The 25,032-nt window shown below is 36.3% G+C and overlaps 1 protein-coding gene across 2 annotated transcripts in view; it reads left to right on the plus strand.

The window, feature by feature from the left end:
* Positions 1-25,032, plus strand: part of CD2AP (CD2 associated protein) — a 91,094-nt gene that overhangs the window by 41,429 nt on the left and 24,633 nt on the right. For both annotated transcript variants that reach the window (XM_074348868.1, XM_074348869.1), the window contains 7 exons: positions 603-723; positions 11,678-11,865; positions 14,018-14,096; positions 14,490-14,584; positions 18,291-18,395; positions 19,893-19,929; positions 21,270-21,332. In XM_074348868.1, the coding sequence (XP_074204969.1) occupies positions 603-723; positions 11,678-11,865; positions 14,018-14,096; positions 14,490-14,584; positions 18,291-18,395; positions 19,893-19,929; positions 21,270-21,332 (688 nt within the window). The remainder of the gene's footprint in view (positions 1-602; positions 724-11,677; positions 11,866-14,017; positions 14,097-14,489; positions 14,585-18,290; positions 18,396-19,892; positions 19,930-21,269; positions 21,333-25,032) is intronic.

Consider the following 25,032-nt stretch of genomic DNA (forward strand, 5'->3'; position numbering starts at 1 on the left):
TAGGACGTGGCAGGTCAGGGCTCTAAGTGTAAGCCTTTCGGTGAAAACAGACATAGCCTTTTGTAATCCCGCCTTGCAACTGATAACGTCACTTTCACCACATTCTGTTGGTTCCAAGACAGTCCTAAGCCAGCAAGACTGAAGAGGGTGTGGACAAAGACCGCCACTTCTTGGTGGGAGGAGCGTCAAGATGACGTTGCAGATGAGCGTGTGGGATAGGTGATCTTGTTTCAGCCGTGCTTGCACAAGTTCGAGTGCCTGGCATGCAGAGCGCCAGGCTCTGAACCCACACAGTTTGTTTCTGAGTCGGTGCTCTTTACCACCATACTACCCTGCCTTTTAAGAGTTCCTTAACTAATAGGAATTACTACAGAGTTATTTGCCCTGATGCCCAGTTGCTGCCGGTGTGGGATTCCGGGTGGGGTTACTGGTTTGATGATGTCCTCTTTGTTGTGCCTGTTCCAGTTTGCTCTACATGTTTTCATCACACCTGGTTTGAAGAATGCGCTATCCTTTGGTGCTGCCTTAAGTCTACTAAAAGTTCTGAACTCTTCATACTTCCTGCCTTCTGTTTCTGAGTTTTGAGTTGTGAACTCTTTCAGGTAGAAGAAGGCTGGTGGAGTGGAACCCTGAACAACAAGTTGGGACTGTTTCCCTCAAATTTTGTGAAAGAATTAGAGGTAACATATGATGGTGAAACTCACGAAGCCCAGGAGGATTCAGGTAGACTATTTAAAAATTTGAATGGATTTAAATAAACTTTATATATGACCTAGTGTTTATTTTTTTGTCTTTTAAAACTCTGTTTTTTTGAACTATGAACTTTAGTTTGTCTACTTAAAAAAAGGAGCTTATGACAGGGACTTAAAATGAACTATTTGCCTACATATCTAGACAAATAATTTAATATTTTTCCTTCTGATGTCTACTTCAACCCAAAATAAACCTCTAATACCCTGATTATCAAATGATACTACTTACGTTATCTGATTTCTTCCCACTTAAGATGTACTTAAATACAGTTTTGGTCAGAGTTAGCAAATGGCCTGACTACTTCAGAAATATTAGCAGTTTAAAAAAATCCTCCTTTGGTTGTTTTCCATATTCACATAATTGATTTTGTTTTCCGTGTGCAGCCTGAATGTCATTTAATTATTTTGTGATCTCTGTCATTTAGAGACTCATCTATAAATTAACCTTACACTTGCTCACCATTCAAAAGTATGATTGAAAAATTTTTATTTGCTTTTATATTCATTCATTAAAGAATTAATGCTTGAAAAGCAATATTATAATCTTTGGTGATCTCAATAGATTGTGCTGAGTGTGGAAAATGGCGTGAATTCGATTTCTGAAATGATGTAGAAGAAACTTCGGAATTTTAGAAAGTGATGGGGAGAACTGTGTTACATAGTCATGAAATACTGTTAGTTTGTTTTGGGAAGTAAACAGTATATAGTAAATCTAGTAATGAGAGCTAGGAATAATGAATGAGATATTGAGGAAAATCTGCTGGTTAACTATAAATAATACCAAATTTTCAGGTAAGGGTTTTAGGAATCAGTTTTAGTAGTAATGAATAAATAACAGAATGAAGGTATAAATTAATTTGATGAGTAGTTTTAACTCTGCTCTAATTTTTAGAATAAAATATATGAACTTAGGAAGAAGTCAAGGCCAGTTTATAATCAAGTGACTATTTCTTAAGCCTTTATGTGCTAAGTGCTGTGTTGGTTTTATGAGGGTATGGAACCCTCTCTGTAGTCCAGAACTGACGTTCCAGGCCTCTGGGGGGTAAGACAAATATGAACTGAAGTATTTTTGAATCTAGAGTGAAATGACCTGACTATAAGAAGTGGAAGATACTTCTGAACAGAATATATTGTTTTCCACTTTTTTTTTTTAAACTTACTTTGCAGATTTTCATCTTCTCAGAAGTGTTCCAAGAAACATTCACAATGTAATTTGCAACTCTGACTGCAACTATCTTAGCTTGGATGTTATCTTCCAAATGCCTGCTTTTCTCCCTCTGATTGTTCTTTCCCTGGTTTTCCTCTGTATAGAGTTTTTGGGGAAAATTGTTATTATAAAAAACACATCACGTAAAATTTATCACCGTAACCATTTTTTAGTATAAAGTTTATCAGTGTTACGTATATTCATATTGTCATGCAGTAGCTCTCCAGAACTTTTTTATTTTGCAAAATCAAAACTTGATATCCATTAAACAATCCTCATTGTTGACCCCTTCAAACCGCCCCACCCCTGGAACCACTATTCTACCTTCTGTCTCTATGAATTTGACTACCTTAGATACCTCATATAAATGAAATTATACAATTTTTGTCATTTTGTGATTAACGTATTTCACTTAGCATAATGTCCTCAAGGTTCATTCATATTGTAGCAGAATTTCCTTTGTTTAGATTCAGCAAGATTTCATTGTATGTATGTACCACATTTTGTTTATCTATTCATTGATGGATTTTTGAGTTGCTTCCTCCTCCTGGCAGTTGTGAATAATGCTGCTAAATGTGGGTATGCAGACCCTGCGTTCACTTTGGGTGCATACCCAGAAGTGGGACGGCTGGATTCTATTGTAGTTAATTAGAGCAGTTTTTATTACTGGGAGTTAGAGTCGGGTGGGGTTGGGACAGTGAAATCGATCTTCTTCTATGCAGATACTGATTCCATTGCAAGATAGACAGCCATTGAAATGGGAATAAATAGAGGAGTCATTTACTGTTTTATGTTACACTTACTGTTTCAGGATACTTGGTATCAACTCTGAAGTCAGAACTTACATTTTTAGGATGCATAAAAACCATTAGAGAACAAGCATAAGGCTGAAAACATCTGACTTAAATTTAATGGTATACTTACCACTTTGCAGACTGCCCCCCGAATTACTTCTGGTGCACATTGGTATTCCTTATATTTCATAGGTATTGGATCTCTTGGTATTTATTTTTAACATTAAAATTTAGTGTGAATTAAAACTTAAAGTGAAATTATCTTTATGATGCCATGTAAACTGAACCCTTAAAATATGTATAAAATTTAAAGTCCATGTGGGACCACTAGCAAAAGATAATCAAATTTTAATTTGGATGTAGTTTATTCCTTTCATCATTATAAATTCTTTGGGCAGTTTCTTGCACTATTCAGCCTTATTTAAATTTTAGTAACCTTGCAGAATTATATCTGTTAAAAATGTACTTCCTTGCTTGCTTAACCCCTTTACAATAACAGTGCATTCTAAATGTGGATCTTCGTGATTATGGGGTGGGAAGTCAGTGGTTGAAGTACACTGCAATTCCTTTTTTTTTTTAAGTCTAATTTTTAGGCAGAAAGTTTTTGCATATTGATGTGAATGCCAGAAAGTGAGTGCTTAGAAGGTCTTTAAAACTTCAGCGGTAAAGGTATAGAGTCCTTTAAGTTTTAATTTAAAAGTTTGATATCTTATGCACTATGACTTAGAGAATTGATGTCCTCCATTCCTGTGTCCTAACGAAATATAGCATCTTCTGTCTGTAACTGGTGTTTTAACAGTCTTTTTCAGTCAGTGAAATAGCGTATGTTTTTAGTAGTTGTTACAAGAATTACCGAATGCACATTATAAAATGTTACATTTTGCTCACAGTATTGGAGTGCCGTATCCACCATATTTGATATTTTACATGATTTCTTCTTATACTTCTTTACATTTAGTAGAGCTCTTTTCTTCTTTAAATAAATAGACTAAGATATATGGGATGATGTTCTTGGTTTGAACAGTTAAACTCTAGCTGTCAGTGCTAAGAAGGCAATTTTGACTCTAGACAGTAGGTAGACACTATTACTTGAGCCTTTATGGGTAATTTATTTTTATGCCCTCAGTTTTCCTTGAAGAACTGTGGAATAAAAGCTATAAGAAAGCCCCTGTTATATATTTTTTTTCTAGGATTGTGGCAAATTTATTCTATTACTCAGTGGTTTCTTCATAGAATCTCAAGATTAGTATCTTTTAGTCGTCATTTTCAGGAAAAGCTTTGCTTTTCCAAGGAAGTGATGTGTGTCTGTTTTTATGATCAAATGACCACTCTTTCATCTTGTCAAATACACTTAGCCTTTCTTGTTTAGAGTCCTTTTGTCACCTTTCAGATTCCACTTGTTTGCTAAGTAGGACTTGCTTTCAGTTTTCCTACTTCTTTATAAAGCCAATGACTGTATCTACTGGTACTTTCTTCCCTTGTTAAGTCTTCTCCCCACCTTAAGCCCATGAAAATCTCCATTTAGACGTCTAATAGGCATCTAACACTAAGATGGTCAAAACTGACCTTTTCTCTGCACCCACGTTTGCTCTATACAGTCTTTCTCATCTGAGTTAATGCAACTCTGTCCTCCTTTTACTTAGGCTAAAGAATTGGATTCATCTCTACTCTTCTTTATAATGTCACACTCTAGACTTGATTCAGTAGTAGACTTTGTCACCTACTAAGTAAATGTACAGAAAGTGTTTTCTTTTACCACCTCAGCTGCTGCTACCTTGATGTAAGTTATCTTTTCCTATATAATTGCAGTAGTTTCTTACTTGCCGTTACCTCCCTACTGCATGGTAACGTGCTAACCCTCTAGTAGCTGTACAGCTTAGAGTAGAGGCCAGAGTCTTCTTAAATTGGCTACAAACCCCTCCAAGATCTGGTACCCCCAGATGCCTCCCCCCACCTTTCTGACTTTGTCTCCTACTTAACCCCCTCCCCTTTGTTCTCATTAGTCTTCTTACTGTTTTTAAAGGTGTCAGGAACATTCCTGTCTCAACAGCCTTTGTCCTTGCTGAATACTTTTTTTTTTTTTAACATTTAAACAGTGTTTTTATTTTTTTATTTTATTTTATTTATTTTTTTAACATTTTTTTATTGATTTATAATCATTTTACAATGTTGTGTCAAATTCCAGTGTTCAGCACAATTTTTCAGTTATTCATGGACATATACACACTCATTGTCACATTTTTTTCTCCGTGAGTTATCATAACATTTTGTGTATATTTCCTTGTGCTATACAGTGTAGTCTATTCTACAATTTTGAAATCCCAGTCTATCCCTTCCCACCCTCCACCCCCCTGGTAACCACAAGTCTGTATTCTCTGTCTGTGTGTCTATTTCTGTCCTTTATTTACGCTTTGTTTTTGTTTGTTTGTTTGTTTTTGTTTTTGTTTTTTAGATTCCACATATGAGCGATCTCATATGGTATTTTTCTTTCTCTTCCTGGCTTACTTCACTTAGAATGACATTCTCCAGGAGCATCCATGTTGCTGCAAATGGCATTATGTTGTCGGTTTTTATGGCTGAGTAGTATTCCATTGTATAAATATACCACATCTTCTTTATCCAGTCATCTGTTGATGGACATTTAGGCTGTTTCCATGTTTTGGCTATTGTAAATAGTGCTGCTATGAACATTGGGGTGCAGGTGTCATCCTGAAGTAGATTTCCTTCTAGATACAAGCCCAGGAGTGGGATTCCTGGGTCATATGGTAAGTCTATTCCTAGTCTTTTGAGGAATCTCCACACTGTTTTCCATAGTGGCTGCACCAAACTACATTCCCACCAGCAGTGTAGGAGGGTTCCCCTTTCTCCACAGCCTCTCCAGCATTTGTCATTTGTGGATTTTTGAATGACCGCCATTCTGACTGGTGTGAGGTGATACCTCATTGTAGTTTTGATTTGCATTTCTCTTGCTGAATACTTTTGCCCAGAATGTTCTTTGAGATACCCTTAACGGCTTTCAGTTTGATTTTAGGATTCTGCTCAGAAGTCACCTTTTCAGTGAGGCATTTCTTAACAGCTCTGTATAAAACAGCAAAAAGCTTCTGTCTCCCATTCTTTAATTCCCTTTCTTCTTTGATCTTTCTTTGATACATTTGTTACAATTTCTTACTTATTTCTTATTGTCTGTCTACTCCCACATTAGAATATATGTTTTGTTTTGTTCACTGCTGCATACCCAGTTTCTAGAATAGTATTGGTGTTTCTCAATGGATGAGTGAATGAATGGTGTTCTTTGGTGTACAGAGAACTTTTCAGTACTATGTTAAGTCCTCATAATTTTTGTAGTTAGGGTCACCCCCCCACCTTTGAAGGTGAAGAAATTGTAACTCTGAGCTTATTTAACCACCGAGTAGTAAATCACAATCGGAATTCTCTTCTTCTGACCTTTTTACTCTACTGTTTTATTTAACATGGAGGGGGGCGTGGATATTAGGTAATTCTCACTATTTCAGCCCATGTGTTTGCATGTTGTCTTCTTCTAATTTTTCTTTACTCATGCCTATAGAGCTGTCTTTTCATGTGCTTTCCTCCCTGTGAGAATTATGAGTGGTGATAATGTGGTTTTGGTGGCACTTCCCATAGAATCAGTGCATTCCTAAATCTGAAATTTAAAAGTTGAAGCGAGTAAAGGGAAATTCTAAATATAAATGCTACTATTTTGTTAGTTCAGTATTCATGTATTTGCTCATTCAGTATATTTAGTGCTTATTCTTGAGCAAATTGTGCCCGTGTCTGGGGATATAGTGAAGGGCAACATAGTCATGATTATTCCCCATATTTGAAGCATTTCGTCTGTGGAGAAAGAAAAGATGTGATTTTAATTCCACATGAGAAGTATTTGTGCTGGAAAATTCAGGGCGCAATAGATGAGTGGAGAGGTAGCTGAGACTCGGCAGGATTATAAGGGAATGCGCCCTGTAGGAAGTAACAGGGTGCGATCTCCGTGGGCGGGAGATCCTCAGGCAGGTTTCTGCAGAGGGTAAAGAAAGAGCATACCAACTTCAGGATCCTGAAAGAGATTCAATCCAGAGGGACTGTAGGTGTGTAGTTGGATATGGTGAGTTTTGAGGCTGGAGAAATTATTGGGTCAGGCTTAAGAAGGCATTGCAAAACTGGTAATCGAGTCACAGAGAAGCCGTAGAGGGGAGTGAAATGATCAGATTACTGTTTAGTACAGTGGTTTGGTTGCAGTGTCAAGAGTGGATTAGAGGAGAGTAAGGAGGTTACAAGACCAGTTGAGAATGTTTTGATAATTTAGGTAGAAACAGTGTAAACTAGAGGAGTGGGCAGGGGAGTGGAGAAACGTGGGTAGCACTCCTGTGCGAAATACGTGGTATAAAGATCTGCACCTTCTGATGATGGGAGATGGGGACTGACTGAGGAAGAAGAGTCAAGGCTACCAGATTTTGGGCTCAATTAGCTGGGTAGATGGAGGTGTTCTGTGTAGGGAGGGGATACATTTTGGGAGAAGAGGATGAATTCACTTTGGAGATGCTGACCTTGAGTTCTGTAGGAGTGCGAGAGCATCCAGGAGGAGTTATTTGTTAGTCAGTTGTGTATATGAGCCTCAAACCTTAAAAACATTTTTGGGGGGTGGATATCCAGGAGTGGGGCCTGACAGTATGTTGGGTGGTGCAAGAAACCATGGAATTAGGTGAGGTTATCTAGGGAGAATGTTTAGAGTGGAAAAAGAAAAGAGCCTAAGACAGAATCCTGTATAGCAACTTTATGGTATGAGCCGAGGTAGAGTAACTAAAAAGAAGACCAAGGAGGCACAGAGGGAGCCAGCAGGAAGCTGTGATGTGTGGTCGGCGGGGAGGGCATGGACAGTAGTGTCACACGCTGCTGCGTGGTTAAGCAAGGTAAGAAACAAAATGTAACCCTGATTTAGAGTTGACGAAACCATTAATGACCAAGACAAGAGTGGTAAAGAGAAGTGGCTGGGGCAGAAGCTGAGCTCAGGAGAAAGCCGAGTTCAGTGGAGAGAGTAAGTGTGAAGCAATGCAGCAGTTGAGGACAGCACAGACTCCAGAATGTTTTCCTTCTTTTTTTTTTTTTTCTAAAGAAGGGAAAGTCTTGATCGTTTTCAGATGCTAATGGCAGAGGACAAGTGAAGAGGGAGAAGCTGAAGGTGCAAGTTCAGAAGAATGGTATTGATTAGCAGAACAGGATTTACCCAGAAGGTGGGAGGAAATGAGATTTACGGAATAGATATCAGATTAATCTCAATTTATTGGAGATACCTCAGAGTTAGTCCCTGGAAGCTGTGGGCAAGATGGTCTTTTAATTTCTTCTGTAAGAAAGGGGAGATGTGAAGAATGAGGTGCAAAGCGAAGAGGTCAGAATTTTGAGGAGACTAATTGAGTCATGTTAGGCGCCTGAAACTAATACAGTGTTACATGTCATTATACCACCCGCCCCCCCCCAAAAAAAAGAAAAGAAGAGGAGACACTGGAGCCCACTCTCCCTCCACATGCACACACTGAGGAAAGGCCGTGTGAGGACACAGTGAGAATGCAGCTACCTGCAGGCTAGGATGAGCCATCTCACCAGAACCCAGCCATGCTGGCACTCCCATCTTGGGTTGCCTGCATCCAAAGCTGAGAAAATAAATGTTGTTTAATCAAAAAAAGAAAAAAAAAAAGTGAAAAAGAAAAAAGGGACAGAGGTCAAATGGGTAAATAGGAAAAAAAATAGCAAGATTATGGATTTAAGCATAACCACATCAGTGATTCTGTTAACATTAAATGAACTAAAAACTCCAAAGGCCAATTGAATGATAATATGCTGTCCACTAAAAACTCACTTTAAATATTAAGACATAGGTTAAAAGAAGAATGAAAAATGATATTCTCGGCAGAGTGTAAGAAGTTTAGAACGATTACATTAGTATCAGAGTACACGTCAGGAAAAGAAACATTGCCAGAGATATAAAGGGAACATTTCATAATGATGAAGTCCATTCATAAAAATTACTTAACAGTGTTAAGTATGCATAACCCAATACCAGAAGGTCAAAATCCATGAGGTGGAACTGCCAGAACTGAAAGAAACAGACAAATCCACAAGCAGAACCAAACATGCTTCTCTCAAGAATCGATAAAGTTAGTGAACAAAAATATCAGTCAATTTTTCAAAGACTTGAATTGAATAATAACAACTCAGTTGACCTTCAATATTGACCCTATACAATTGTTAACCCAGCAACAGAATGCACATTCTTTTGAAGAGTACGTGGAATATTTGCCAGATAGACCCTATGCTTGGGCACCAAGCAAGTCTCAGTGAATTTAAAAGATTTGAAGTCATACAGAGTAGGTTTTATGACCACAGTGGAATTGTTTTAGTATCAGAAAGAGATTGAGGAAATCCTCAAATATTTGGAAATTGAACAACAGTAAATAACCTGTGAATAAAAGAAGAAGTCATTGAGGGAAATTCGAATGAAGTTTGAAATGAATAAAAAGGAAACACACCATATCCAAGTTTGTGAGATACAGGTTAAAGTAGTACCTGTACATAAATTTATAGCTTTAAATGCTTATACTAGAAAAGACAGTACAAACTCAGTCATCTAAATTTTTATCTTAAACTAGTAAAAGAAGAGCAAATCAAACCTGAAATAATTAGAAGGAAGGAAATACGCAAAAAACTATGAAACTAAAAACAAACCAGTAGTCTAGAAAGTCAGCACGTTCAAGGGTGGAGTGTTTCATAAAGATAAAATATTGATAAACTGACAAGACTGATCAAAGGAAAATAGAAATATTACTGATAATCAGCCATGAATGAAAGTATCACTACAGATCATACAGAGAAAGGATAGTAAGGAAATGTGCTTATAAATTTGACAGCTTAGATGAGAGGTACAAATTCCTTGGAAAGTGTAACTTACCAAAACATAGAAGAAATAGAAACTGAATAGTTTCTGAAAATTCATTATCAAAATTTTTACACAAAGAACATTCCCTATGTGGTTGCACTAGTGAATTCTGCCAGGCATTTAATCTTCCACAGATTCTTTAAGATTTCTTAGGTCTGTATGACTTTGATATCAAAATCTGAAGTCATTAAAAAAAGGAACTACAGACCTTTATCTCAGGAACATAAACACTGAAATCCTGAACAGAGTATTAGCACATCAAATCTAGCAAAATATGTAAAGGTTAACACATTATGATTAATGGGGTTTATCCTATGCATTAAAAAGTTAGTGTAATCGAACATTAAAAAGTTTATAAAGGAGAAAAACCGAATGGTCATCTCAGTAGATGCAGAAAGAATTTTACATCCTCAACACTTACTTATGATAAAAACTCTCCATAATAGCAACAGAAGGGAACTTTCTAAATTGGATAAAATTTATCTATAAAGAACCAGCTAACATTCTTAATGGTAGATAAATAGTGATGTATCTGTAGGATGGAATACCAATCAGCGGTAAAAGGGAGTGAAGTATGGATGCAGGGAACAGTGTGGATGAATCTTACACATATTATACTTAGCAGAAGAAGCAGACACAAGGGACTTCTGTGTTGTGTGTTTAATTTATTTAAACTCTTGAAAAGGACATATCTGTACTGACAGAATGAAGGTCAGAAGTTCCTTGAGATTTGAGTATAGGAAGGATTGACCGAGATAGTGTGTAAGTGTCCTCTCTGCGGTAACAGAGATATTCTGTATCTTGATTATTGTGGTTACATGGTGCATAGGGGCACATTTGTCAAAAATTACTATAATGTCCATTTAAAGTGGATTCACTTTATTGTATGTAAACATTCTCTGAATGAAATTGATTTAAAAATATATCACCAGAAATATATGTGGTTTAAGCTTATGTTGAAAGTAGTTAGGGTAGGTGACTGTACTCATTAGCATTACATTTCTTAAGTTCATAGAAGTTGTTTCTACTGACTACTTCTCAGATAGTTTTAAATGTGTGATTAGAGGCTTTTGTTGTTTGAATCGTTATGTTAAAATGTTTAAGACTGGTTTTGGGGGTTAACTAGAATTCCATGCAAATGTTGACTTTGTTACTTTCTACGTGTATGGACTTGGGAAAGGTCTTAACAACTCTTTGTCTGTTTTGCTTATTTTGAAAATGAGGAGTAATAGTGTTTAATGTTAAGCCTGTGGGTGATTATGTAAATTAGATATAGTTCATGTACAGGGCTTAACAAGTAGCTGGCACAGATTAAACTCTGAATAAATAGTAACTACCATTTTTATGATTGCCCCGGTTGTTCTTAACTGTTAAACTTCAGCAGACTCCTTAATTCAATGAACTGAAATCATGTATTTTTTTCTATGCCTCAACCCTCATTCTGAGTTGTTTCCAGAATTTTCTTGGATGATTTTCTCTGGAACTTTTTTCTTAGATTATAAATTACTTCATCCCCAAGTTAAAATGATAAGTCTTGAGCTGTTGATTTTTTAAAATAAAAATTTGCTAATATTACCAGTTTTTATATTCAGAAACTCTAATTTTGATCAGTTTGGATCATACAACCTTCTTAAATGATTAACTTTATCTCTTTAATGTTTCTGTTTTACATCATATCATCTTTGTTCAAGAGCTGTAAATTTTGATATGCTCTTCTTAAGGATCTGGTATACTGTGATTTCTTGGCTTTCTGATGACCAATTTACTAATTAGAAATACTTTAAATTGTTTTAAACAACATTGCAAAAAAAAATCCAGTATAAAGTACTTCTTACTCTTTGGGATATTTTGGTACTCAACTATTTTATTATTTTTATTCTACCATTTTTTATTAGGTATAGAGTATAAACCCTATGAAACGGGAATTTCAAGGTTTTTGTGATTTTAAGTGTCATTCTTTAAAAACAAACTCTTCTTTCAGAAACCTTTTTGACTGGGTCTACCTCACCTTCACCCTCTCCGGGAAATGGGAATGAAGCTGCACCTGGATCAGTCACCCAGCCAAAGAAAATCCGAGGAGTTGGATTTGGAGATATTTTTAAGGAAGGCTCAGTGAAACTTAGAACAAGAACGTCCAGTAGTGAAACAGAAGAGAAGAAACCGGAAAAGGTAGGCGTGATGAGCTTTCCTTAGACGAACGCCATGCATTCTCTCATTAAGCACTTTTTAAAATGTAAAAGTGAGTTTGCAACTCTGTAACCTTTTCTTTTCTGAGATTGCCAGTAATAGATTATGAGATTATGAATGAGAAGACTGTTTTCACGTTTAAGTGACTTACTTTGACGTTTGATCCTTTATAAAATTGCATTTTCTTTTTGGTAAATTTAACACAAACTCTTCTTAGTGGAAACTTCAGAGTTATCATTGTGTAAAAACAGAAAAGGCAAGTTATTTTTTTTTCCTTTTAAAAAAGCTAAAATTATATGTTTTTTTCTTTTAATTTGAAGTAGACCTGAAATGGGTCATTTTAAAATAGGTTCACAGTGAGATGTTCAGTTGAGTAGTCCCTACTTCTGGCCCTCTGATTGTTGGTAGTGGTGAAATCTATGAATTGATAGCCCTAAATGTATGAAGAACTTTATTTTCCACTAGCATGTCACTGGCGTTGTGAAGTAAGTGAAAATGAATGTATCATAAATTATAAGGTCTAATAAGAGATTTTAAAATAAACCCTTAAGTTTTTATGTTCTGAGGGAAGTAGCTACAATCTTTAGAACATTTATTTCAAGTCTCTTGTTCCTGGGGTTACTGCCTTGGAGATAAGATTGAGATTATTTCAGATAGGAGGCCTCTCCCTTGATTTTTAGAGCACCGTTTCTCTGGTATCTCTCATTTGTATGTCTTTATTTAACTCTTAAAATTTTAAGATATTTTAGTGTTTACTTGCCTTTCTTAGTTACATTTCACTTAAACTGTTTTGATTGGTGAATTATATTCTAAAATTTTCTCCTAAAATGGTTAGTTTCAACTTTTTTTCCCCCCAGTTTGTTACATATTTTCTCATGTAATAATAATTTGGGTTCAGGAAACAGAACTTGTGCTTTCCATCCTGCTGCCTTCTAGCTCTGTGATTGTCTGGCATTAGGATTATGGGCCTAATTAATTCTTGGTTTTAAAGGAAGCAGGCTAGAATTCTTGTTTTTGGAATGGTGCTGTGTAGTCATGTAGCAGCTAGGCATGTTTAGAATCAGTGTCTGCATTAAGAGGGACATAAGGCAGATGATCTGGGGTCCCTTTATATCTCTAAAGCTCATGATTATCCTGAATAACTTTATTTGATTAACAATCACACCGGTAACCTCTCATTTGCCATTTTTAATGTCCACTAAAGAGTTGTTGTTAGTGAGTCTAGTCTCAGGGTTACCCCGTATGGTGGCCTTGCAAGGCTTCTTTGATCACTGACCTAGGAATTGGTAAAGTTGGGGCACATTTGCTATGTTTGTAGGTGACACCAGATTGGAAGATATGATGGTTAAATTAAAGTGAGTATCTTAAAAGATAAAAACAGAACACACAGTAAGTTAACAGGATGTTCAGATTTTTAACTAATGAAATCTAAGGTCAAATGTAGTGTTACTTCTGCAGAGAGGGCTCCAGGAAATACTAGTACAAGGTGGACTTACTGTAGGCAGTTACAGTGGACAATTGCCTACTAGACCCTATAGTTACAAGAATTGTGACATCACCTAAATGTTTTCATTCCAATAGCAGCAATGAAGTAGAAAGACTTTCTTTTCGTCTCTGTCTTGTTGTAAGAAAGTTTAGTGCTGTCTAAGAGTCAGACTTTCTAGGTTCAAATCTGGGCTCCGTTACTAAATTTCTTTGTATTGTGGGCAGGTGGCTTAACTGCATCCTAACCTGTAACAAGAGAGAAGGCTAGTGCCTACTTTATGCAGGTTGTTCTGAGGATTAAGTTATAATGTGTGGAAAGTACTTACTATTAGGTCAGAGATTGGTATGTAGTACATTTTCAAATACTATTATTATTTATTTTAGAAGTTCTAAAATAAATCACAGAATTACGGATATCAGAGTATGTTTATTATCTTGAAGATAGAGAGTTTTAAAAACTGGAAGTTCTGGGCTATCATTTAAGTAGCTTCTCAGATATTTATCTTTTCCATGGCAGGGTGTTCAGTCACATTACTAACCTGGCTGTATGCACCATAGGGAGAGCTAGGTAACTGTTAGTGGAAATTTTGTTGAACATTATTAGCTTTATTCTAACTTAGCATAGTTGATGCCATCCTTTCTGTTCTAGCCCTTAATCACACAGTCACTGGGACCCAAAACTCAGAGTATGGAGACAACAAAAATAGACACTGAAGGTAAATTTAAAGGTAAGTTTTTGAATGAAAATTTCATACTAGGAGTGAAGCATGCTTAAATGTATTACTAGATTGTTTTTTGAAGACATTTGTTACATTGCACTGCTTCATCAGAGAATTAAATCCATGATGTGAGCACCATGAGGTCAAGGATCTTTGTATGCTTTGTCCACTCATGTATCTACTACAGTTAGAACTGTAACTAGAACGTAGTAGGCCTGTGGTAACTAGTTGAATGAGTGATTAATGAAATTGTTGCTTAATTCAACATGTAGTATTGGCCAAATTATTAGTCATCTCTGAAAGCTTCTAGTGTACGTTTCTTTAGACAAAATAGAGGCTTGGTAAGTATTTGCTGAAAGAGCCAACTTGTATAAGCCCCATTATTTACATTCTTTATTTTAGCTAAGGAGTATTGTAGAACGTTATTTGCCTATGAAGGTACTAACGAAGATGAACTCACTTTCAAAGAGGGAGAGATAATCCATTTGCTAAGTAAGGTAAGATACTTCTCAGTTTCTCAGTGAATCACTTCTTTTATTCATAGAAATATTCTCCAGTAGTCTTACTAGACTGTAAGCTCCAGAAGACTGGGACTTTGTCTTGTTTATTTCTGTGACCTGAGAACCTGGCACATAGTAAATGATCAGAAATGTTGTTTTGAGCAAACTTCTATTGTCTATCTTTGTTATAATTGATCGGTTTGGGAAATTATTTTTACCATCATGTTGTGTTTTTTCTCTAACCCCCATGTTTCTGTTCTCATTTCCTATTTTACCTTATACCATTTTTTTCCCATCTAATGTTCGTTGCATTGTTTGTAATTAAAAAAGAAGAAAAATAGGGGAACAATGAATGTCCATTGATATGTAAGCGGTTATGAAATGTTATACTGTGGAAAATGTGCAGCTATTTCAAAGAATTGAGGTAGTTTTATAACTTGAATTAAGAAAAAAAAGAACCTTAATTATTGGGGTGTGGGCAGAATCCTATAGTAACTATTTGTAATATAGAAATATTATAAATACTTGTTTTTGCTATAACCCTTTAAAGTAATTTCAGAAATTTCTTCCATTGTTTTAAATTGCCTTAACAGATTGTTCAGTGGGTAATTTAAAATATATTTTTTTTTAATTGAAGTATAGTTGACCTACAACACTATGTTAGTTCCAGGTGCACAGCATAGTGATTGGATATTTCCATACACTGTTATTTCTAGTTACCACTGATGTTCTAGTTATCATCTGTCACCATACACAGTTTTTACAATATTATTGACTATATTTCCCATGTTATGTATTTGATCCCTGTGACTCATTTATTTTGTAACTTGAAATTTGTACCTCTTAATTTCCCTTACCTCTTTCACGCATTCCCCCCACCCCTTCCCCCTCTGGCGACCACCAGTTCTTTGTGAGTCTGTTTCTGTTCTGTTATATTTGTTCATTTCTTTGGTTTTTTAGATTCCACATGTAAGTGAGATTTTATGATATTTGTCTTTGTCTGTCTGACTTATTTCACTAGCATAATACCATTGAGGTTCATGCATGTTGTCACAAGGCAAGATTTTATTCATTTTTTTGGCAGAGTAATATTCCATCACACACACACACACACACACACACACACACACACACACACACACACACATCTTCTTTATTCATCTACAGATAGACACTTTAGGTTGCTTACATATCTGGGCTATTGTTAGAAATTCTGCAGTGAACATAGGGGTGCATATATCTTTTCAAATTGGTGTTTTTGGTTTTGGAAAAATACCAAGAAGTGGAATTGCTGGATTATATATGATAGTTCTATTCTTTTTTTTTTGCAGAGTCTCCATACTGTTTTCCATAGCAGCTGTACCAGTTTACATTCCTACCAAGAGTGCACGAGGGTTCCCTTTTCTCCACATCCTTGCCAATCCTTGTTGTTTGTTGTCTTTTTAGGTAGTCATTCTGAATGGTATGAGGTGTTACCTCATTGTGGTTTTGATTTGCATTTCCCTAATGATTAGTGCTGTTGGACATCTATTCATGGGTCTGTTGGCCATCTGTATGTCTCCTTGGGAAAAATGTCTGTTCAGATCCTCTGCTCACTATTTAATTGGGTTGTTTGTTTTTTGATACTGAGTTGTATGAGTTCTTTGTGTATTTTGATTATTAACCCCTTATGGGATATGTTGTTTATAAATATCTTCTCCTATTCGTCAGGCTGCCTTCTGATTTTGTTGATGGCTTCCTTCACTGTGCAAAACCTTCTTAGTTTGATGTAGTCCCGTTTGTTTATTTTTGCTTTCATTTCCTTTTGGGTAGGAGATCTATCCAAAAAAAATACTGCCAAGACCAGTGTCAAAGAGCATACTGCCTATGTTTTCTTCTAAGAGTTTTATGGTTTCCGGCCTCACATGTAAGTCTTTAATTCATTTTTGAGTTTATTTTTGTAGATGATGTGAGAAAGTCCAGTTTGATTCTTCTGCGTGTAGTTGTCTAGTTTTCCCAACACCATTTATTGAAGAGACTGTCTTTTCCCCATTGTGCATATTCTTGCCTTTGTTGTAGATTCGCTGGCCATACAAGTGTAAGTCTATTCCCGGGCTCTCTGTTCTGTTCCGTTAATCTGTGTATGTGTTTTTTGCCGGTGCCATAGTGTTTTGATTACTCCAGCTTTATAGTATAGTTCAGAATCAGGGAGCGTGCTACCTGCAGCATTGTTCTTCTTTCTCAAGAAGAGAAACTTTGTTTGTTTTGACTATTTAAGGTCTTTTGTGTTTCCATGCAAATTTTGTAATTTTTTATTCTAGTTCTGTCAAAAAATGTCATTGGTATTTGTTAGGGATTGCATCGAATCTGTAGATTGCCTCAGGGATTATGGTCATTTTAACAATATTAATTCTTCCACAAAGATTGCTGCAGGGCCTGGGGGATCCCAGTGCTGGGGCCAGCCCATTGGTGGGCAAGACTGGCACCCAGAGTACTGGTTGCAGGCCTGGAGAGTGGGGTGGGGCTGATGCTAGCCCACTGGTGGGTGGGGCTGGGGCCCTGTGCAGGCTGGCTGCTTAGCTTTGGGGGTGCTGAGACTGGTATTAACCGGCTGATGGATGTGTACGCCCTCAGTGCTAATAGGCTAGAGAGAGGACTCCAAAATAGCATTTGCCACCACCAGTGTTCTCATGGTATAATAGACACAAATGTCTGCTGCCAGCTTCCAAGACCCCAAGGGAGTCCTGGTTGCCTCTTGCCTCTCCGGTAGGCTCTCCCGAGATCAACAGGTGGGTCTGACCCAGGCTCTTTTCAAATTACTGCCGCTGTCCTGGGTCTTGGAGTGTGTGGGATTTTGTGTCTGTTATTCTTTAAAAGCGGAGTCTCTGTTTCCTACCGCTGTCCAGCTCTGGTGCAGCCAGCCTGCGCAGGGACCCAGCCCCACCCCGGGCAGCAACCCCGGGCTGCAGACCCTGGCGTGGGCGCTGACCTCTTGCTCGTTCAGGAAAGCCTCTGCAGTGGTGGTCGTCCTGCCATTTGTGTATCGCCTCCCCAGGGGTGGGGGTCTTGACTAGACTGTGTGTGCTGCGCCAGCCCATCTCCCTGGGGCTCCTTCTTTATGTCTTTAATTGTGGAAAATCTTTTCTGCTAGTCATTCTCATTGGTGGCTGCTGTATTGTAAATAGCTGTAACTTTGGAGCCCAGGGTTTGCCTTCTCTGCCATCCTGACCAGTCCCCCCAGTGTATGTTAATTTTTCATATACATGCAGGTAGGACTGATAACACCTAATTTCTCATGGAAGGGTGTGTGGTGTTTGGAAGGAATTGTAGAAGATTCTGTTAATTTCTAAAGCAAATGAATAATGTGAGTAGTTTTTGGTATATTATGTGTTGAAAAGAATGTTAAGATATAGTTTGGAAATTTATGTTCTCTCTCTGCTTTCCTCTTCCACTTCCTTTCCTTTTTTCCTTTCTCCTCTGCCCCTGAGAAGTTCTTATCCTTGTAAACTGAATTTTTAAATTATTTGACTTACTAAAAATTGAAACTTACTACTTCTTGAAGTATTATGTGGGAATATTTTTTAGGAGGACCTCACATCCTGTGGAAGTTTTTTTATTTTTCCTTGTAAAAATAATGGAACTCAGTATTTTCATATTTTGTTGCTAACTTTTTTCTTATTTAAAGATAACCCCTATTTTAATTATTCTTCATCTTACATTTTAGGAGACTGGGGAACCTGGCTGGTGGAAGGGTGAACTTAATGGTAAAGAAGGAGTATTTCCAGACAATTTTGCTGTTCAGATAAATGAACTGGATAAGGACTTTCCTGTAAGCTTTTCTTGTTCACTGCTGATAATAATTTTAAAAAAGCCCAAAAAACCTCTTGCCAGTATTGCTTAAAAAAACAAGTTTTTTTGCATAGTTACTGAATAATTTTTTGAGGGGTTTTCAGATTTATATAATCAGATGAAAGTTGTTTGGATTGTGGTAAAGCAAACCAGTATATCAGTTTTGTGCTTTGTTTCTGTTTTTCTTCTACTCTCACTAAAAAGTAACCTTAAATTTTATTATTTTATTATAGTTAAAAGAAAAAAGGGTGATCATACTGTTATAAACAAATTAATAGTCAGTTGTAAGAAATTGTACTATTATTTAATTTTGTTGAAAAATTTTGTTTTAAGGTACTATTGATCTTACTGCTATTCTGTCACTGCATTTTTGGGAGGGCGAGGAGAAGGCTTTACCTCCTGACAGTATTTAACGTGTCTGTCTCACCTCTCACAGTTAATAAAGTGAGACTGAACTGTTCATCAGTGATCTTTTGCTTTTCTACAGCTTGATTTTTTTTTTTTTTTTTTTTTTGCCTGTGGAGGGATGAATCTGATTAAGTTTTTAAATTAGAGGGAAAGAGAATTTTACAGAAAACAGAGACACCACAGCAAGACAGTCTGCCATATTTGATTTAAGCCAATGCAGAAATCTCTAACCTTTGCAGTCTTTCGTTTAGAATAACTTACTAGAGGATAATGTGTGAAGGCTTACGCTGTCTGAGACCCTTCCGTTGCTAGATTTCACTCAGTATTGATTCAGCAACGTTCAGTGTGCTTTATTTTTATACTCGTTTTAATGAACTTTTTTTTTTTTTGCTTTTATTAGGTGTTTATGCAGTACTGATTATCAGTTATTTTTAATTTGGAAAAACCAAATTCACATACTTAGAAATGTGTCTCAAGTTTTTTAAGGCATTAAATTAAGGCTGAAATGAATGAATGCTTATAAACCCGAGAGAATTTTAATAAATTGAGGAAAAACAGACCTTTGCTTTTAATCTTCTCTTTGAGAGTTCTGAAGAGTGAAAGTTAAATATATTTATTAGCTACTCCATCATTTTCTTTTTAAACACAGTCTCTCTCCCTTTCCCTGCTACCTTCCTCTCTCCCCTACAACAACAACAAAAAACCCTCAGCTATTAAAGAGGGGTAAAATGGTGCATAGGAATCTTTAAATAGGGGAGGCAGAACAGAACATTTTTGCTCATCATTAAGATTTTTTTAAGTTTATATAACTCACTGATAATTTTTGAAATATTTGAATTTTGATCAAGAAGGTGTTTGTTCTAATAGAATACATGTTTTGTCTCTGTTCTTTTGTGGGGTTGTTTGGATCTTATCATTTTATAATTTTTATTTTATCATTTTATAATTTTTGTCAGGGATGGGATGAGAAGAGATGTTTACATAATTTAAGATTATTTACAATCAGAATTTAATTATAAATATTTAATATGTAAATGTTTTACTGTTTTCATTATTATTATTTTAATAGAAACCAAAGAAACCACCACCACCTGCTAAGGGTCCAGGTATGTAAGAGACAGATTATTCAGTTTGCTATTTTTCATATTTTAAGTTCTAAAATAGTGAAACTGGGTCTTCTATAAACCATTTATTTTCTTTAAGCAAGAATCAAATATTATGGTGCTATGTATCAATTTTTTAAAATATATGAAAATTGAGTGTTCATATATATTAATATTGTCAGTATTTTTTTAAAGTACAAACTATAAAATAGGAATCTTAGAAAATAACTTGGATATTTCTGTTATATCACATTTCGGGTTAAGAAAATTGACTTAAGCTTAAATCTGTATAGAAAACAATATATTTACCTAGCTAGGAAGTCATTCTACCTTTTGAGATGCACTCCATTTTTTAATGTCTCAAACAAATACTGATTATTTATATGCTCTTCCTTTAGAGAGTGTGATAAGGCTTAAGCAAAGAGAAGAGTTTTGTTATTTCTTTTTAAACAGTTGAATAAATGATGGTATACCTAGAAGAGTTTTCCAGAAGTTTTTGTAATCTCTCTTGCTTCTTCCTTCCTTTCTTCCTTCCTTTCTTCCTTTCTGCCTTCCTTTCTTCCTTTCTTTCTTCCTTTCTTCATTCCTTCTTCCTTTCTTCCTTCCTTTCTTCCTTCCTTCCTTCTTCCTTTCTTCCTTGCTTCCTTCCTTCCTCCTTCCTTCCTTCCTTCCTTCACTGAAGTATAGTCAGTTATAGTGTGTCAGTTTTCAGGTATCTTTGTCTATTTGTCTATTTCTGTAAGTTCTAGCCCCCAATTTCTGATTTTTAAATGTGTGGTCAAATTTTTTTTTTCTTTGAAAGATTTGCACTTTTTTGGAATAATGCAGGTTCTTCCTTCCTCCATAGTTTCAGGTTTGTATTTGCTAACCTTATCCCAGAGCAAGGAAAGCGTAAGTTAAAAGTAGTTCTTATAGAAGTTGGTATTGGAAACTTCTGTTCTAAACCACTAGTCATACTGAGCTTTTAAAATTAATTTAAATTAGAAAGTTAATTTCATAGTTGGAGTAGCAACATTTAGTCTCAATAGTGAGTATTGGACCACACAAAAACAGAATATATCCATCATCACAGAATGTTCTGCTGGATATTGTAGAGGATGTGAACGCCTTCGTTTGATAAAGAAGGAACTGAGACCACAGAGCCATCACTTACTCAAGATGACAGTGGCAGGTGTAGGGTTCATTATTGAGCCTAGTGATTCTGGTGTATTGTTCATTCTGTTAAACCATGTTTTCATCTGATGTTATTTTTTAAACCTTTGCTTTTTAGTAGTATGATTATCTTTGTGCTCTAAAGCTATTTTTTTTTTAAAGACTTTATTAACTTGGTTTTTTTTCCTCAGCTCCAAAGGCTGAGCTGATAGGTACAGAGAAGAAGTATTTTCCTATAAAGCCTGAAGAAAAAGGTGAGGCGAATTCTTCCACTTTCAGAAGAATAATTATTCGTTTCATTGTCATTATAAGGAAAAACTGTCTCCACACTGAGTCATTTACTCTGATTTTAACAAATGTTCAGTATTTCCTTTGAAATGCTTATGGTTTTCTCAGCGGGAGTAGTTTGTCAGGATCAATAGAAAATAAAGACTTTACTCAAACTGATACCAGTTTACACTCGTGAAAAAGTTAAATCATCACCTCAGTAAGGATGTAGTATTTAATCATGGTTATTTCAAATATTGTGTAAGAAAACGAAGTATTAAACGGTTATACTTTTGTCATTTTTGTAGTGTTCCAGTTGAAATACATTTTTTTCTTAGGTATAAGAGTGAATTCTTGCTTAAAACACGGAAGTGATTTATTATGTATTATTTAATTTTCACTGCATGTATTTGTCATGCAAACTTGGAAAGACATTCCAAGATACCATACGTGTTTTGTTTAAAAGCGTTATTTGTTTTGTTATTGTTAACACCTCCTTATCCTTATACAGAAAGATCTTCAGTGGTTGTATCTAGTAGATGAGGTTATATATATTTGCAAAAACTTGAATACTGTTTCAGAATGCTTTTATTTTTACTGCCAGTGTTCTCTCTACTGCCTGTCTTTAAGGTCTCTTGCTTAAAGTGTTAACTGTAGTCTCTTAACTGATTTCTCTCATTCTAGTCACTTGTCTGGCTTCTATTTCACATTGTTGCCAGATTCTTTTTTTTTTTTTTTTAATAGACTTTTTAAGAAAAGTTTCAGATTCACAGCAAAATTGAGCAGAAAGTACAGAGTTCCCATGTTCTCCTTGCCCTCACACATGGACAGCCTCCCCTGCTATCAGCATCCTGCACCATGTGGTACATTTGTTACAATCAGTGCACCTCCACTGACACATCATTATCACCCAAAGTCTACAGTTTCCATTAGGATTCACGCCTGGCATTGTACATTTTATGAGTTTGGACAAATGTGTAATTTGACAAGTGTATAATTGTCATATCATACAGAACAGTCTGACCTCCCTAAATGCTCTGCAGTTTAATCCCTCTGTTCCCCCCACCCCTGACAGCCCCTCATCTTTTTATTTTCTCCGTAGTTCTGCTTTTTTTCAGAATGTCATATAGCCATGTGTAGCTTTTTCACATTGGCTTCTTTCACTTTGTACTATACATTTAAGGTTTCTCTGTGTCTTCATGGCTTGATAATAGCTCATTTGTTTTTAGTGTTGATTAATATTCCACTGTCTGACTGTACCGGGGTTTATTTATCCATTTACCTACTGAAGGACATTTTGGTTGCTTCCAGGCTTTGGCAGTTATGAATAAGGCTGCTATAAACCTTGTGCAGGTTTTTCTTGTGCACATAAGTTTTCAGTTCACTTGGGTAAATACCAAAGAATGTAATTGCTTATTCATATGGTAAGAGTATGTTTAGTTTTGTAAGAAACTGGCAAGTTGTCTTCCAAAATGTCTGTACCATTTTGCATTCCTACCAACAAGGAGTGAAAGCTCTTGCTGCTTCACATCCTGGTCAGCATTTGATGTTGTCACGAACTGATTTCAAGTTACATTTTTGGTATCTTCTTCTACGTTTTTCATTCACTAGATGTAGTAACCACATTCTTGACCCTGAATGTCATACACTTTCATAGTTTTATCTCTTGATCTGTGTTCAGCATGGAAAGTTTTTTTATACCTCCCCGTTTTACATTTTATGTCTCCCCGTTTTACTTTGGAGCACAAGTTTTTGTCCTCTTTGGGGGAAGATTTTCTTGGATATACCTGTCAGTAACTCACTTCATTCTTGGTGCCCCGTCCCATCCTTGATATGAAATATGCTTGATAGAAAGGAAGGAGCTGATGTTTATTTTGGAATGCTAGGTGGAGAGGCATAGGTGTGTAGGAGGGAATAAAACAAAAGCTCTGGTGGGCCTATAATAAATCACTTCAGTGGTAACCTTATGTACACATCCTTCCCCAGGGCCCCAGTCACATCCACATGTGTCACTGGCTGCTGAAGCCCAGCCTGGTTGCACATTTTTAATAGTAGAGGCAGTGAGTCTGTGCTTGCTTTTTCTTGAGGAGCATTTCTTTTGAGTTTCTATTACTGCAGTTGTAGAAGTCAAGATCTGCCTTCTTATGTTTCAGTTCATTCATAAGCAGAACATAACCAGATATTAACCCCCTCCAAGTAGGAGTAAGTACTAATGCATTGATGGCAGGCTGGTTTACTCATGAGCAGAATGGGAGGGGTCAGTTGTGCTGGTGGATATTCCTCCTCGAGGTTTTCTTGCCTCTGCGTTTGTCACAGATTTCAGCCTGGCGTTAAAGGTCAGCAGGTTACTGTTGCTGGAAAGCTGTAGTCACATGCTAGGAATTCACTACTGATACATGAGACTACAGAGATTTTGAGGGTACAGTTGATTGATTTCTCTTGAGTTTCAACCCCAGTGAATTGAATTGTGACTCTTACCCTGTCTCTCTGAAAAAGGTGTGGGGCTCTACTGACTGCATAAGGCTTTGTCTCTTCCAGAAGGTCATGTGGCTGCTGCTGGTTCCTACCCAGAAGCCCAGGAGTATCATTAATTCACTTACTCATTCAATGAATTAGAAATTTGAGATTGTTCTTGTTTCCTGAGGTAAGCTTGTATCGCTATAAACTTTCCTCTTAGAACTGCTTTTGCTGTGTGTGTCCCTGGGGTTTTGGATCATTGCATTTTCATTTTCATTTGTCTCTAAGCATTTTTTGATTTCCTGAGTGATCCATGGGTTGTTTAGTAGTATATTGTTCAGCCTCCATGTGTTGTGATGTTTGTGGTTTTTTTGGTTGTAGTTGATTCCTAATCTCATAGAATTGTGGTTGGAAATGATGGTTGATATGATTTCAGTTTTCTTAAATTTACTGAGGCTTGCTCTGTGGGCCAGCATATGATCTATCCTGGAGAATGTTCCATGTGCACTTGGAACTGTTTACATTTAAGGCAATTAGTCTGTTTACATTTAAGGTAATTAAAAATATATATATGTTCTTATTGCCATTTTATTAATTGTTTTTGATTTGTTTTAGTAGTTCTTTTTCTTCCTTTTCTTTTGTTCTCTTTGCTTGTGATTTGGTGATTCTCTTTAGTGTTATGTTTGGATTTATTTTTCTTTTTTGTGCAAGAATGATTTCCTACTTTTCCTGTATGTTTGCCTTTACCAGTGAGCTTTTCCATTTTGTAATTTTCTTGTTTCTGGTTGTGGCCTTTTCTTTCCTGCCTAGAGGAGTTCCTTTAGCATTTGTTGTAAAGCAGATTTGGTGGTGCTGAATTCTTTTAGCTTTTCTTGTCTTGTAATATTATCTCTTTATCTTTAATTTTTGACTTTTTAATTATATCTTAGTGTGCTCCTCTTTGGGGTAATCTTGTATGGGACTCTCTGTGCTTCCTGAACTTGGGTGACTGTTTCCTTCCCCAGGTTAGGGAAGTTTTCAGCTGTTTTCTCTTCAGATATTTCCTCAGGCCCTTCCTCTCTTTCTTCTCCTTCTGAGACCCCTATAATGAGAATGTTAGTGTGCTTTATGTTGTCCCAGAGGTCTCTTAAACTACTTTTCTTTTTTCTTTTCTTTTCTTTTCTTTTCTTTCCTTTCCTTTCCTTTCCTTTCCTTTCCTTTCCTTTCCTTTCCTTTCCTTTTCCTTTTTCC

This window comes from Camelus bactrianus, chromosome 20 (assembly GCF_048773025.1).
Source record: "Camelus bactrianus isolate YW-2024 breed Bactrian camel chromosome 20, ASM4877302v1, whole genome shotgun sequence".
Taxonomy (NCBI): domain Eukaryota; kingdom Metazoa; phylum Chordata; class Mammalia; order Artiodactyla; family Camelidae; genus Camelus; species Camelus bactrianus.